The sequence below is a fragment of the Zootoca vivipara genome, chromosome 7 (genome assembly GCF_963506605.1).
Source record: "Zootoca vivipara chromosome 7, rZooViv1.1, whole genome shotgun sequence".
Classification (NCBI taxonomy): Eukaryota; Metazoa; Chordata; class Lepidosauria; order Squamata; family Lacertidae; genus Zootoca; species Zootoca vivipara.
The window spans coordinates 43937503-43954112 of record NC_083282.1 but is presented as its reverse complement, the minus strand read 5'-3'; the positions used below and the strand labels follow the sequence as shown (position 1 = coordinate 43954112).

At 45.8% G+C, this 16610-nt stretch overlaps 1 protein-coding gene across 1 annotated transcript; it reads left to right on the top strand.

Moving 5' to 3' along the window:
• Positions 1–1631: 1631 nt before the first annotated feature.
• On the top strand, positions 1632–16046 carry LURAP1 (leucine rich adaptor protein 1). The gene is made up of 2 exons (XM_035123963.2): positions 1632–2575; positions 10515–16046. The coding sequence occupies exons 1-2, from the start codon at positions 2375–2377 to the stop codon at positions 11214–11216; spliced, it is 903 nt and encodes a 300-aa protein (XP_034979854.2). The 5' UTR covers positions 1632–2374; the 3' UTR covers positions 11217–16046.
• Positions 16047–16610: the final 564 nt, after the last annotated feature.

Sequence of the window (16610 nt, the reverse complement as noted above, 5' to 3'; positions counted from 1 at the left end):
CCACTTGTCCGTCCATTCCCAACTGCAAGGGTTGGTGGACAGGCTGGCTGGGCTCCCCCATCCACTTGCTTGCTTACTCCGAGACCACCTCTACTCCTGGCAACCAGCAACCCCTGGCCAGCCCCAGAGACATCATTCGCCAAGGGAGCTTGTAGCCAGGGCTGCTGTAACAAACAGCCTTGCATGCAGAGGCAGAGACAGGAGAGGGCATCCGAAGAGGGAGGGAAGGAAAGAAAGAAAGAAAGAAAGAAAGAGGGAAGGAGGTCAGTGTTGCCTGCAGCACCCCTGACCATCATTCAAGGCATCCCCAGGGTGCCACGGCACATTGGTTGAAAACCATTGGAGTAAGCATATCTGCCTGGATTTATCATTAATGTCTCCAGCTGTCTTGGAGAAAAGTAATATCACAAAGAGACCTCCAGCCTCGTTCTTCGAGGTCTCTTTCTTGCATATAAATCAGTGAGGCAGAATCTGCTGGTGGGCTTTGGATTGAGAATGACTAAGGCCCCTCAGGACCATAGAATGGGCAGTGGGGTTCTGCCTCCTTGCAGCAACTGAGGCTGCTATAGTAATGCCAACAGAGAGCGCTTCTGTCTCCTTGGGTTGCCCCTAATAGAACACAGCATAGAGAATGGTGTGGACAAAAGGGAAAGTAGTTGACTTAGCTTGTCACTGGCTCCAGTTCCACCAGCCATTTTCTCTTGCTCCCCCTACTGTTGGCCTCCCTGTATTTTGCCCTATGGGCACCAGGCTCTACTGCCTCTCACTCAGTGCTCTTCTTTTTTGTCTGCCTGTCACTGCCTGTGCACCCCAGAAATGATCTCTTTCAGCTTCTGCCTTCTGGAAGGAGGTATAGGGTCATAAAGACCAGGACTAGCCGCCTGAGAAATAGCTTCTATCAAAGAGCAATTTTGGTTTTGAATGCAGTGAAATGCACTCTGTGAGGTAGGGTCTGTATTCAGTTATGGGGCATCAGAGTTTTAGGGGGTAAATCAGGAGGGGTAGTAGAGTTTTTAGGGGGTTATTAATGTATAGGTGGGATGGGTAGCATGTTGATATGTATTTTTTTCCGGTGATGGTTGTAAATTTGATGTAGATGTTCGATTTCGTTGTTCTGCATGGGACAATGACAATAAAGATTATCGTAAACTTTGTTTGCGCAAAGAATAGGATGGAAAGTGCACAACGCAACACTTAATTCCCTGTTAGAAACTGCTGTCTGTCTGCAGCCACGGTTTCTGTCCAAACCATAGTAGATGGGTTTTGTGGACGACAACTTGGGCATAGCCCGACCAGCGCATGATGCAACAGCAACTTTGAGGACCCTAAGCAGGTTGGGTCAGTGCTTGGCAAGGAGATCAAGCCACCTTGCATTCAACCTTGGAAGAAAGTCATGATATCAATTTAATAATAAAATAAAGAAAAAAAGACCAGAGTGGAGGGAGAGCGCGCAACGGAGAAGCACGGAAAAGCGAGGAGGCTAAACGGGATGTTCAGCTTTCAAACAATTCTGCATACCAGTGTGATTTATTAGTATGGCTCCCCACGCGGGGAAATAAGGCAGCAGCGTCATGATGCGCTTATCCGAGGTGCATTACGGTAGCCGGGCTTGTAGCAGTTTGTTTCTCTGCATTGTGCTTTCCTATCCCTGCTCAGGCAGGTGGGAGAGGCTGGAGCAGCAGGAGCAGCCGCCGCCGCGTGGGACGTCACTGGGTGACCTGCCATTGCCGGACGGCCCCGCGCGGGAGGAGACTCTAAAGGGACGAGGGATCTCTTTTGTCCTTCGGGGCTGCCTGGAGAAAAGGCAGCTTCGCAGCTCCGGCAGCAGCCGTTTCCCCGCTCTCCCGCTGCTGCTGCGTGGGGCGGCAACTTTTGCAGGGAGCCCCCTGTCAACTTATGCCAGGAGTGGATGTCCGCCTCTCCAGAAGGTCCTGGAAGGAGAAAGCAAGGGCGGCCGCTGCCCTCCGCTTCTCCTAGAGAAGGCGGGAGCGAAGCGAAGGGGGTTTCATAACTGGCCAAATCCCAGATGGGGAGCAGTGATAAAAGAGAGATCGGAAAGTGGGGAGTGTTGGGAGCCGAGAGGTTTGCAGAGTGAGGGCGAGGCCCACCCCGGATCCTTGGGGCGAGAGGCTTGGCTGCCTGCTAATCCACCCCAGCCCCGCCCCAGATCTTTGGGGTGCGCTGGGGTGCAGGCCGCCGAGGCGCTGGCTGCCAATTTCTTGATTAAGCAGCGAGGCGCGTTGCTACTTGCGAGCGCATGTAGAGCCCGCCCGCTTTGACTTTGGGAAGGAGTTGGGGGGGGGGGTCCCTTTGCTTCCTACTGTTCCACGCAGGGCCCTTCCCCCAATCTGAAGGCGGCTCCAGTCTCCTGGGCATGGAGGTTCCGGGGAGTTGCGCCGAGCTCCCGCTGCCCCACGACCTGAAGGACCTGGAGAGCAAAGTAGGGCAGAAGGCCCCCGACGGGCTGCTCCGCTGGCTAAGGGAGGATCCCGCCGCTCATCTGCTCCGGAGCAGCCCCAGCCGGGGTCTGCGCCACGGACTGGGAGAGAAGATCAAGGCGCTGAAGCTGGAGCTGGTGAGTTCTGCTGCCCCCATTTTTTGGGTTACCTGTGGGGTGAAAGGGAAAACGCACGACTCGGAACTCCCTCTCTTTTCTTTTTATCGATAGAGCTAGAAGCACGCCCTCCCTGCTCCCGTGGCATAGGGTAACGATTCATTCCCATCCTAACAGCTCAGTGGTATATATATATATATAAAAGCCTTCCCATGAACTCAGACCATTGGTCCTTCCAGCCCTGCATGCCTGCTCTGATTGGCAGAGGTATCCTCCCAGCTCTGGCAGAGATCCTTTTGCTGGGAGATCCTGGGACTTTCTAAACGCATGCTGTACCCACTGGGCTACATGGCCTTTCAGGGGTGGGTGGACCTTGCCTCCCCATCCTCATTGCTAGGATTTGCCATCATCCACTTCTTCATACAGTCCTCCTTTCCTGTGTGAAAAAAGAGCTGGGCAACTCTGTCCAAGTTCCGCCTCTGCTGTGTCTTCCAGTGTGGGATTGAGTTTTTAAAACCCAAATGTTTGGAGACAATAAGTGTGCTTTGTTTCTTTGCTGGGGAGGGAGCTCTGCATAGATCTGTTACCTTACATTTCCATCACATTAATTAAAGTTACCTGCACCACAACCATTTATATGTGCATCTTTTCAGTTCAGTTCATGTATCTGATGATTAGAATCATAGGAAGGGGTCTCAAAGGTCATCCAGCTCAACCCCCTGCTGATGCAGGAACTCCAGTACAGTGTATTGCAGCATTTGTGATAAGTGGCTGCTTCCACTTGAACCTCAGGTCGCAGCAAATCAGTTCTAACGCACACAAACCATTATATTGCCTGTTGTAAGTGACTCTGCTGTTTCCCTTGCTATGTTTTTCCTGCTGGCTCCTGACATGAGAGAGTGGCTGTGGGATTGTGGCCCTCCAGATGTGGGTCTACAACTCCTATAATCCCCAACCACTGGTCATGCTGGTTGGGAGCAAAGGGGTTTGAGCAACAACTGGAGCGCTTCCCTGTTTTTCAGATGCTGGAGGCAGGAAGGCATTTCAAGTCCCAAGTCCCGATTTCACAGACCAGCTGAGGGTCTTGGGACCCATGCTGTCAATTCAGCCAGTGTTTCAGTGGAAATTTGATTTCAGTGGGAATCTGGACTGATTAAGCACATACCGTACTCTTTCTATAATGTCTGTCTTTGAGATATTGGGTAGAATGGGATATTTGATGATGGGCTGATGCTGAAGAGCTAAGGATACACAGAGTAAGTAAAGCACCATTGGATGCAGTGGGACATACTCCCAAGTAAGCATGTGTAGGGTTGCAGTTATACACATATACAGACACATGGTATATAAATATAATGTGTGTGTAGAGGCTGGCAAAGTGCTGTTGCTAAGATTGTGAACTATGAACAGAGAAGCTCATGGCTCAAATCTCATCTCAGTCATGGGCTTACTAAAGTCACTCAATCTTAGCCTCAGCCTCTCTTCTGCAACTGGGGATCCTAACAGTGGCCTACCTTAAAGGAATGTTTTAAGAATTGCTAAAAAATAATGACTCTGAAATGCTTCAAACACTTTAAATGCACAGTACAAATGCTAGATGTTGTTGTCTGCAAACTTTTGATGCAATGAGACCTACTCAGAAGTAAATCTCACTTACTTCCAGGTGAGTTCAAATACAATTGAACCCAAACCACTGCCAGGAGCCTTTTCCAACTTGCCTGTTAATGTGACAAAAATGCAATAAACGGCAGGAATATCAATCTAATTCATAGATATTGCTGATGAAATTATTCTGAGCCTTTTATTATCTTCCACCTGGATCTTGGCATGCAAGTGATCCTTTCCCAGACATCAGCATAAAAAAGAGAACAATAAGAAATGTGCTTTATTGTTAGATTGCTTCCTCAGGGAGAAAATAGTATACAAGGGTACAGCCTCTTGTCCTCCACAGATTGGCTGGGTCTTTGCCTAAGGGATACATCTGCTCCACAGCATGAGAAAGATGCTCTTGAGGTCTCTGAACTGGTAGAAAGACTGCGGGGAGGAGGTTGAAGGCGGCATTCAGCTTCATTTGTCATCCATGCAGTTTCAGATGCTGAGGTTTTTTTTATTTGCAAGGATGCTGAGAAATGGGGGAAGAAAACAGTTGGGATACATTAGCTCAGAGCTAATGTATCAGAACTTTGGAGACTAATTTGCCAAATATGGCGAGTCACACTGCCTTGGGCACACCCTTCCATATGAATGCAAATAAAATAAAATAAAATATCAGTGTAGCCTGCCTGTATCCATTTGCACATACCTGGATGTTTCTTAGTAGAATGAGCAGTGGGTCTTGCAAGTTACTTGCCCCCAAAAGCAATTACTAACCCCAGGAACTTGAGAGGGTAGCTAGCTGTAATTGCAGTAGTGAATTCTGCAGAGATTTGCGGGTGGCCCAGTTTCACTATCCTCTAACTGAGATGGAGGTAGAAGATGACAGTAACCTGTGGCCACTTAGTGAGCTATAGCTGAGATATAACTTGCACTGGGAACTTCTTGCCTCATCAAAACTCTTGCTCTTCGCCCTTAAGTTAGACCAGTTGCTGGATTGGATCAAGTCTTTTTGAAACTAGTGGGATATTTTCTATTTAGACTGAAGTCAGGGTTTTGTTGCACATACGCTGATGAGGCTAAATTTTTTATTCATTCATTTTATTAAATTTGTATACCACCCTTCATCCACAGATCTCACACCGAGTCAAAACACAAAATTACAACATGAAAAGCACAAAATACATAATAAGTAGGAACCAAAGCAAACCAATAATCTCCCCTCCATCAACACATTTAAAAGGGCATTGGATGCTAATCAGCCAAAGGTCTGAGGAACTTTTTTTTTGCCTAGTGAAAGGTGTATACTGAAGGCTCCAACCAAACCTCCCTGATGAAAGCATTCCACAAACAGGCAGCCACTGCAGAAAAGGCCCGTTCTCATGTCTCCACCCTGCGGATCTCACATAGAGGAGGCACACAAAGATGAGCCTCAGGTGATGATCGCAGGGTCTGGTCAGTTCATATGGGCAGAGGCAGTTCTTGTGGTCTTGAGCCATTTAAGGCTTTATATGTCAAAACCAGCACTCTGAATTGGGCCCGGAAACTAATTGGCAGCCAGCGCAGTTGGATTCTAATAATACTTCGCACAACTGATTTCTCGAATTGGTTACAATCCTAAAAGACAGAGGGACCTATTTATGCTGATTTTACTAGTGGCAAGCACAAAGAGGAAGTTTGTGTCTGTTCTTAATCCCTGGGAAAGTTGGGATTTGGATCAAACAAGAAAATGTGCTGCTTGATCCCCATTAGTCACTAATTAATATTAATACCAAGTGCCTTGGGGGCGAACACTGTGCCACTGCAGCAGCACTTGAGAGATATCAAGCAAGGAGGAATGAAATCCCAGTATCTTTTTTAAAAAAACAAACAATTCTTTGTACTACTCAACATTTTTTGCAAATCATGACCCATTTTGCTAAAGCTCTCCTTAGCATCTTGCGTTTGAACAGATAAGCAGGCAGGTATGGTACTTGTCAGTGTAAGAGAGCAGGGGAACTTGGCATGCCCATAAATATGACAGCTGGAAGGCCTTGGCGCACAGAACTCAGAATCACCAGGTTGTCTCAATTTCTGTACTCTTCCTTTCTTTCTCAGGCTAAGGTTAAGTGTAAACATCTAGAGCAATGCAGTGTAACTGTTTATACTTAAGCTTATACTTATATTTATGGTACCTTTTGGGTATTCAGTGTACTTCATGTTGTCTGTCTCAATAATCCTTAGACCAGGGATGGCAATCCTGTGTCCTCCAGATGTGGCTGGACTCCAGCTGCCATCAGCTGTAGCTGTAGTCCAGCAATATTTGGAAGGCCACAGGTTTCCCTCCCCTGCCTTACAGGAATGTTGTACGGTGTGTCCTACATTGAAATGTGAGGCTCAAAGCCAACTTGTAAGTTCATGGTTGTGCAGAGATTTGAATCACACACACCCTACAGGCAGGAATTGGAAATGACCATAAGGGACAATTACTGGTGGGTGTTTGAGTGGAGGAATAATAATAATAATAATAATAATAATAATAATAATAATAATAATAATAAACTGGTGGAGGGGGGTTAGCCTCTTCCTTTTTGCTGTTGCCCTGGTTTAATAGATGGGGGGGGATAGACAGGTGCTTGTTCTTAGGACAAAAAATAATACGTCCTACATAACATGTGGTTCTGCATGTTTGGTGCCAGTGTGGTGTAGTGGTTAGAGTGCAGGACCTGTGAGATCAGGGTTCAAATCACCACTCAGCCTAAATTGTGTGTGTGTGTGTGTGTGTGTGTGTATTTATGTAAGAGAGAAAGTGGGAGAAGGGAATCATGTGTGAAGCACATGTTGGCACATGAGACTCCTTATCTGTCTTTGGATACGGTATGTGGGTGGAAGCTTGCTCAGGGCAATGGTATCCCCACCCATGTTGTGCTTGCCATGCAAATAAGTTACCCAAATGTACCCAAATGTGGATTAATGCAGTTCTTAGAGAGTGGGTGGGAGTTTGTCATCTGTATGTGATTGGTACAAGAAGTTGCAGGTCCCAATGGTTTTAGCAATTTCCAGGAGCCAGTTCGCACTCGGCGGCTGGTTGTTAAAACTTGCTTTTCGTACAGCCCTGGCTCCACCACTATCAGAGAACTTAACTGCAATCTTTCAGCCCAGACCTTACTCTGTTTATTCAAAAGTAAGTCACTTAAGAGCAAGGTATTTAGAATACTGGTCTTAGTCCCCTGAACCCTTCACTTGCTGCAATGCCTAGCGTCCTTAATCCTGCAATGTCTCATTGTACCCAGAAGGCACGTGGAGCCACCTCTTTGCTGAAACGAAACAGGTCTGGGTCTGGTCCATGCCTAGATGGGTGACTAGCTGGGAATCGCATGCCTGCCTGCTTGGCTTCTAGATGAAAGATAGGTGTGATGTGAATGTAAACAAATTTAAGAAACACGCTGTGAGCTTATACTTCAACTGATCATTTACCTGGCAGTCATTAAGAGGCAGGTTGTTTTTTTTAGTAATATCCCACTGAAATCAGTTGTGGCCTTAAAAACCCTACACTAAAAAAGCAAGGTTTTTTGTTTTGTTTTGTGAATTGGTTTGACACAATCCTAGGAAGGGACTTCAAAGAACTCAGCCGCTGCACAGTGGAGCATCCTATACATTTCTGCCAGCTTCAAACTAGGAGTGTTTACATAATTATTGGCCCACAAAGGAATTTGTCTTCCTTCTTAGTTTGTGGTGATTTTCTGTCCCTTGTTAATCAAACAAATTGAATTCTTACATGGGCATAGAAGATATACCATGGAGATATGTTGCTAGCTCCTATGGCAGGGGTAGCCAATGCGGTGCCCTCCAGATCTTAGTGGACTCCAGTTCCCATCATCCCTGACCCTGACTGTTGTCCATCCAGGCTGGGACTGATGGGAAGTGTAGCCTAAGAACAACTGAAGGGCACCAGGTTGATGGGAACATCAGTACAGAAGTTTTTATAAGGTCCAGGGGGACATATCTAGAATATCCCTGTGGTCCACGTGCAGTAGGATATTTAGACTGTTCCCCTAACAATCTGCACCACAATCAGAGCCATTTTTATTTAAGTGTGCAGCCCAGAGATGTAAGCCCTATCACCACTGTATTTTCTTTAAACCTATAGCAGTTTAGGTCTTAACATGTTTTAAAAGATACAATGGAAGCAGAAATTCTGGGAAACAATTCAGAAGCCTATGCTCACTGCCTGCATGCATCCAATTTCAGACTGAACACATTCATTCCGCCCACTGGGAATCGCCACTACAAAGCGGTCACATCTCTTTAAAGAACAGCTGCTGTTCTGTTTATTTGCTTTTATTCAAAAATAGAACTATACATTTGTGCAATAGGATCCATGTCCTGCAGACCGGCCATTTGTTCTGTGGTCTTTTCCTGGTTTTTAAAAAGCACTTCCTGGACAAGTATTTCCTTAGTCACAGTTCCTCCGTCTGTTCATTCAGACTTCCCCTTTCTAAGACCAGCTGCAATGGAAGTACAAACCTGCTGGTATGTAAATATTTTTTTTGCCACCTCAAGACCTTGTAAAATAGCTTGAAACCTGTAACCAAAAACTAGTTATGGGGTATTATTGAAGGAAAAGTGGACATGATTTTCCATTCCGTGTTAAGTGCCCAATCGAGTGCCCTGGCCAACTAACTCTGCTCTCCAAAAACTGAGGATTTCTTCTGTGTTTGAGCTCATGAGTGGAAACTGTGAGAATATATCTACATCTATTCAAGTCACCTGTACCTGAAACAGATCTGGTCTAGTACTAATTATTCTTCACTGAATACATTGGAATCTGGCACTCTAATGGTCATCGCCAGTATTGATTTTTGGTATCAGTTAGTTAGTTAGATTTCTTTTTTTCTTTTTAGAAGAAAAGGAGGGTTTCAATGTTTATACATACATTTCAGAGCAGCTCTACCTATTGGAGTTGCTGCAGGAAACACAAGTATCACACTGGTTTTTCTTGCAGTAGCTATGTACATTTTGAATGCTCTGCACCCTGATTGGATTAGACGTCTATACAGAAAGATGCAGGTCAACATTAAACCCGCACTTTTGGCATCCGCTGTGGGAAGCACTAGTGAAATGCTGATGTCGCCTGCAGAAATCATAATGTGTCAAGCTGCCCTTAGTCAATGGCTTTCATGCTTTCTGTGGGTTGGTCTTCATTGGGCTTTGAGGGTGCACTTGGTCTCTAGGTGAAGACAGGCCTGCTGTTTGTTTTCACGTTTCGCTATGTGCTGTTGGAACTGTTTCTCCTCTGTCCATGGTGCTCACATGCCTCATCAGCTAGTTCAATGGCATCTTGTCCAGCTGGAATCATTTACCAATTCTGCTGCCTTTGAATCTAGCCTAATAAATCAAAACTTCTCTAAACAAATCATTTGCTAGCTTTTCAAGATCCTTGCCTCTCTTCCGAGTTTTGTGACAGCATCGTGGAGTTTTGTGCTGGCTGCACAAATGCTGTGTACAACTGGGAGAACTTTGACAGAACTCAGCTTCTCCTTGTGAAACCTGGGGACTGATTCACAAACTGTGTTTTTTTAAATCGAAGAATGCTGGATTATGTTTTTTGTTAGGAGCCGTTTGCACTGGCTTATATACGAAGGCCTCTGATCTTCACCATGCCACTGCATTGGGAGGGGGGAAGGTTTGAGGTAGCTTGTGGAAATGAGGTAGCTACAGGGAAAAATGGTTTCTATGGAAAAACCCAACCACAAAACTAGGGAAGATGTAATGGCTGTTTTTTTTTGTTTTTTTTAAGGGGGGGGGTTCTAGGTAGCTTAAGTGAAATTTATTGCAGGCCCAACAGGTGTTTTTTGGGGGGGAAATCATCTTCCTGAGGGGCAGTAAATTCTCACAGGGCATTCTGGTGAGACCTCTGTTTTCACTGCATTTCATTTCAGCCACCTGGTGTTTCCCCCTCGTTTTCATTGTTGTTGCCTGCCACATAGAGTACACGAGACGCTCCTGGCCCAACTGAGAGAAGTCCAGTGATAAGAACCACCCCTTGCCAGTTACTGTATTTATTTATATTTACATCATCAGAACACTTTGGTGGTTCTTCATGGAAGCAGGGCTGTTGTACTGAGTGGCCAAGGGGAAGGGCCAAAGCATGCAGAATGCCACAATTTCAGTTCCCAGCATCTGCACTTAGGACCACGCTGGGAGAAACCCCTGCCTGAATCTCTGGAGAGCCACCACCAGTCAGTGCAGACAAGACTGAGATAGATTCCCATGTTCCTATGCTATACATATATGAAGCATCTCCAGTTCACCTTCCAGAATGTCCTCCATTCCATATCTCCTGCAACTAATAGTTTTGCACTGCATTTTCTTTCCTATCCCACAGGCCTACCTGAGAGCAATAGACATCAAGATCCTACAGCAGCTAGTAGCAGTGCACGAGGGCATAGAGGCGGTGAAGTGGCTCCTGGAGGAGAAAGGGATGCTGACCAGCCGCTGCAGCAGCCTCACCAGCAGCCAGTACAGCCTGGTGGAGAGTCAGGAAACATCCCGGCGGGGCAGCTGGAACAGCCTTCAAGACCCCAATGACAAGTTGGACAGCATCTCCATTGGCAGCTATTTGGACACACTTGCTGATGATATGGACGAGTATGGGCAAAGCTCTTCCATGGAACCCATAATGTCCTCCACCCCGGGCAGGCCACTGGCTAGAGCCGAGCTGGAAAGATCAAAGAATGACCTAGATAGGGCCTTTCCTGCCAAAGGTGAGAAAGAGCCGGAGAAAAGCAAAACGTGCCTTGAGAGGGTCCCTGTTAAAAGCCAGAGTTCAAGTGAGCCAAACAGAGCTGCTGGGCAGTCACCACCAATGGCCAATGGGATTTTGGGCAGAAATGTCCCAGGGCTGGAGCAAAGCACTGAGGTTAAGTTTCCCGTGGCAGCTGCCGAGCAGTTGAGCAGCCCAGCAGCAAAGGCCTCGAGGAGCAGCAGAGTTGACTTGGAGAACTGCAAGTTGAATAGCAGGAGGCACTTGGAGTATGATGCCCATTGGCAGTGGGTTCAGTCTCAAGACGATGTGACGTTCTTGTAGCATCCCAGACTTGCTGCCTGGGCTAGCAGGTTATGGGCTCAGGGCCTCATGCAGCTACAGTAGTTTGCACTTTGGACTGGACCATCTGTTTTCCTTGCCAAAATGGTTGCTTCTGTTTGCTGCATTTGCTGGTGGACACAACATAGAGTTGCATGGTTCTCCCTTGTCATCAACCCCCTCTAAGAACAGGTCTTGGGTCGAGCGATAGCTGTTGGAGGGGTTATTGACCTTCCATCATGGCATCCTTCAATCTTGTGCAATAATGTTTCTAGTCTCTGAGAGAGGTGCTGCGTTTTCATGTGTGGCACATCACTGCTTCCACGCATCCATGAGGTTTGGAGAAACATCTTCATCTTAAGAGCAACGAGGCACACGTACCTTGATGCAACCCACATGGCTTTCCTTGGGAGAACTCTGCCCCCTATTCTTCCTGTTCATGTTAATGGAGAGTTGTTCGTGGGTTTCAGGTGGGAAGCAGAGTCACGCCTTAGACACCACTTCCCCTTCTCATCTGTTTCATTAATATGCACTTTGATGGGGAGATAATCCATCCTTTGCTGAATAGTTCAGCAAAGTCCCAGGTTTAAGAAAGGAATGGGGAAAACAAATTCTGGTTTCTTTGCATCACTCACCATGATGAACATTCCTCTCTGCTCTTCGCTGCCTCCACCTGAGCTGGAGCAGAGGAAAGTCGGGGAGGACTGGGGGGAGCAGGAACCATTTCTACAGTCCTGGCGTGCATCAAAGGTACTTTGAGAAGGGCCAGAGCAGGAATGGGGACACCCATATCCAGGGGACAAGCACAGTCCTCCAGACTTCTCTGTCTGGCCTGCAGGGATCCCCTACAGGCTGCTTTCCCCCAGCTACACTCCTCTGTGGCCACAGCCCTCACCAGTCCTACTTTGCATCCTCCTTGGGTGTTTTTGTCTGGCTGGACTGTGTCCTTGAACTCTGAAAATGCTTCTTGGTTGCTTGGATGGAGGATAGAGGTGTGAGTGTTTGTGCCTACTCTGTACAGTGGTAACTCTCTGCCCACTGGCACTTCCCTCCACTGAGATGTGGCCCCCAGAAGTTTGTCTAGAAGTGCCTCTGTTGCACTGAAGGTGTTCCAAGTGTAGCGTCCCCAGTTCCATGCTTTGAGGGAGCTCAAGTACCTTGGAGGTACACAAACAAGCCCCAGATCTCTTTCCAAGCTTGAATTGGGGGGGGGGGCAGGAATCATGTTTGGTTGTGCATTGCTTTTCCAAAGTGTCTCATGTGCCCCTGATGCTAAAACATGATGTTGGAGACAGGACACTGCCTCTCTCTGGTGTTCACACATTTTACAAGGCCAGCCTTCATCAGCCTGGTACCCTTCAGATGTTTCTGATCTATAGCACCCATCACCCCTGACCCTTGCTACAGGCTAGCTTGAGCAAACAGGGTTGTTGTTGTGGAAACATTTGAAGGGCACCAGATTGGGGAAAGTTGATCAATGAAAATTCAGGGGAGAAGAACTGAGGGTGTGCTCAAATGTTCGGGAGCCAGCATATTTTCCGGTGTCAGCTCCGCAGAGGGACACAGACACAGACAGATATGCTTTGGTCACTATCTTCAGGCTGATAGGCAGGGACCTGGGTTTCTCCCAACCCTATGTGCTTTGATTCTGGTGTGGATTCAAAGAAGTTGACTAGCTTTTCTCCTGTACTAAGAGGGAGATGGAATTACCTGATTTTGTGGGGATGTCATAAAGCCAATCTAATCCTCCTCTTTTTTAAGAAAGGGAATAAAGGAGCAGGCTGAAGTAGTTCTGGCTTTGTTTAAATTAATGGTACCTTTAACCCGCTTTGGCTGAGACTGAAACAGGACCAATTTTGGACTGTCTCTGATGCAAATCCTCCAGTCTCTTCCCTGTAAGGTTTGACAATTCATTTGCTATTCCCTCCTCCCCACTGCACCATGCCCCACATTGCTGCGATTTTTGACCTACCAGCATTGTAGACAATGTCAGATTAATAAAAGCAGGGTGGACAGGTGCTGTCAGTAACGCCAGATATCTGTCAGCCTTACATAATTTTGCAGTGCTTCTGTTGAGGCACGGTGCACTTTCATCCTGCAAGTTTCAATACCATTTTTTCACAGCACAGCATGCTACATTCTGAATCCTCATGATATTCTATTTGAAATCCTTTTAAACATGGTTTTGTATTTGAGGAGCATGCATCTTCTCCCTAGATTTTCTTTCAGATCCTTGCGTGCCAAAATGACACCGGCCAATCTGGTCTTACCATCTTTTCTGTGAAGGCTCACTTAAATTTTCCGTGTCTGTTATGCTCATCATTCTTAAAGGTGCCAGTTCCTCAGCTGCAATACAACGTCCAGCACTCAGTTATGCATGGCGTGTGATGAAAGAAAATGTGTCCAGCCGTATGACAGAATTTATTGTGCGTTTGAATTCTGGTTTTGACAACAAAGTCACAACAGTCCTCTCCTGAAGGTTTGAACGTAATTCTACGGAGGAAAACACACACACACACACACACACACACACCACAAAGTGTTGCCTCAACAACCTTAAGGACTTGTTCTTTTCTCAGGCCGCTAAGAAGACACACAGATTTCACATGTAATGCTGAGTTGCAAAGGGTGAAATTGCACAGAACCCTTAATTGTGTAACAGCAATTGACTTTTTTTTTAAAAAGGATTCAACTTTGAACAATGGGGGGAGGGGACTTTAATCCTTTCCTCCTATGTTATCACCCTGATACTATTTCTTCCCAAACTGCTACTTTTGGGGGTGGAGAGCAAAATTGAGAGAGGAAGGCATTTTCCCTTCAAACTATGACATGGGGCTGACAAAGGGTTAGCTCCTTCCCCACCTCCACCTGATTGCACCCCCCACCTGATTGCACCTCCCGGGGTGTGTGTGCAATTTAAACAGCATGTTTAAAGACAAACTACATGCATTTTAGGAACAAGACACATTTATTTCAATCATGTGATTGATGGTGGCCAATCTAATTGGACCCCTGATGCCTCCTCCCCCCTGAGCCTCTTCTGAGCTGCTGTGGGTTGGTACAAACTATGTGGTCTTAAAAACCTGAAGAATCCAAACTCAGAAATATTGCTTCATCTGTCAGTTATATCCACCCTTAAAGCTTTTTGTATGCGTGTCAGTATACCAACACCTTGGCTTGAAAGGACAAAAAGCCAGCTTGCAGCAGTAGTGTGGGTCAGTGAATGACGAGAAGATTATGAATAGATTCCACAAGCAATGTTGTCTAATGCCTCTGCCCATGTTTCCAACCCCAAGAACAATCACTTGACAGTATAAAGTCTAGATCACGATTCATATCAGCAAACTTTGACTTCAGAGCCTGAAAATGACATTTTGAAAACAAATCCGTACATATTTGATTTCATCCAAATAAATGTGCAATCAAAATCAGTGCACACAAATGTGGCAGATTAACATTTGCTTCCAAAGCAACTTAAGAACAAACAGATGTTTACAATGTGAACGCTTCACATTTGGGATGAGTTTGCTTAAAATATATAGTTCACTTCTACTTGCTGCAAAACTTGGAGAATATGCCCAAAAATTGAGAATTAGAAAACTGGGTGGGAACAATGTTTGTCTGGTCCAACTTCCTGTCCAGAGACTGGACAGTCCACCCAACTGCTTCAACATACCTAATCCAGATCACAGAATGTCCCAAGCAGGTGCACGGCTGGGAAAAACCAAACCCTGCGCAGGAAATGGCCTCAAATGATTCAAACCAGAGAACAAAGCAATATGCTGCAGAATAAGGCAAATAAAGAAATCCAGGTTCTCTAGGCAATATGACCAGAAGGAAGCTTCTTTCCAAATTGTTAGAATGCAGAGTAAATTGCCTTGAATCACAATGTATTGTTCATCTGGATACAGCACACATCACTAGGTGGAGTTTAAAGATGTTGACCCTTTTTGAAATATTCCCATAACAAAATTGATGGGAATTTCCAGTGTTCTCACCTAGGAGAATTCATTTTGCTGTTTGCAGAGAGAAAAGCATTTTATAACTCATGAAGATTTCTCTTGCATAGCCGGGAAAGATGGACTCTTGAGGTTGATTCTTCTTAAAAACCACAATTGTGTATGAGAAAAACAAATCCCAGTGCATTCCAGTGGATAATGCAAATCATATTATCAAATAAAATTTTTCAGTCTTCCCTTCGGTGTCGTCTCCTTGCTTTCTTATATAGACACAATCACTTGCAGATGGAGCCCAGCATATTAAATTTTGTGGAATTAGCTGAGATTTCCACTTCCTTTTGGATGCAATGACAACTACTCCATAAAATGTAAAGTAAACTCTGAATTGCTAATGTATTTAATTGTGTTTAACCGCCTAATTCAGTTCCCACCAACTCTGAGGTGTGTGCCTTGGGCTCCTCACAGGTAAGGAGCAGTATTTCTACAGCATCAGGGGAGCTGTCCAGCCATTGAGTCAGAAATAGACCACAAGATTAGGAACTGGGCAGGAGACAGTGTTGTACTAGCAACATACAGACAGCAAGGCAGAGAGGTTTTATAGCTGTGCCTGTTACAGTACCCCTTTCTTGTGCATCAGTAGGCGCCTGACTCGGAGTACCCTTTTTGGTTCTTTCTTCCAAGCAGGGATCGGAGATGGGAGGCTTCATTTGTTTATTTTGTTAAATTTGTATTCTACCTTTCCAATGAATGGAGTTCCAGGTGGCTAACAGCAACCATGCAAATACAGTAAAGGGACCCCTGACCATGGGCCAAAGACTTGCCCTTCTATGGAGAACTTGGGGAAATGTAATGATTTTAAAGAGACAGACAGTCTGAGAACTCAGGAGCAACAAGGCATCCCTAAAGTTAGAGAGCCACTCAATTTGGTGTGCAGGGCACATCAGAGGATACCCACCCTGCTGAATCTCTCTGAATTATAGAATTGTAGAGCTGAAAGCAACCCTAAGGATCATCTAGTCCAACCCCCACAATTCAGGAATATGTAGCTATCCCATATGGATGTGCCTGATTTGGCTCAGGATTCCTGCAAAACAAATGCACACCCCTAGTAAGTAACCATAAGGAGACTATAGCAATTGATCACATACTCCAGATCATTCATATGCTCCTAGCATGTGCACTATAATAACAGGGGCTGACCAGAAAAAGCAATGACTTCAAGGTGCCTGGTGGAGATTCACATTAACCATAGCAAGGGCATTCCTTGCATGTGTGGCCTTGTGGAATTTATTCTTCAAAAGCATAATATCCATTCAAGCAGTCAATTCCTTGCTCTATTTTTTTCCTTTTTGGGGGGCCTTGCTTCACTATCTTTGCAGCTAAAAATAATTCCGCCCACATATCCTTGGGGAACTGAAATGTATTCATGGTTAAATGA

What these genes read in the sequence shown, in the direction of transcription:
- LURAP1 (XM_035123963.2), top strand. Translation starts at nt 2,375, where the DNA reads ATGGAGGTTCCGGGGAGTTGCGCCGAGCTCCCGCTGCCCCACGACCTG. An exon ending in AGGCGCTGAAGCTGGAGCTG is followed by an intron (nt 2,576 to 10,514) that starts GTGAGTTCTGCT and finishes CCTATCCCACAG; the next exon opens with GCCTACCTGAGAGCAATAGA.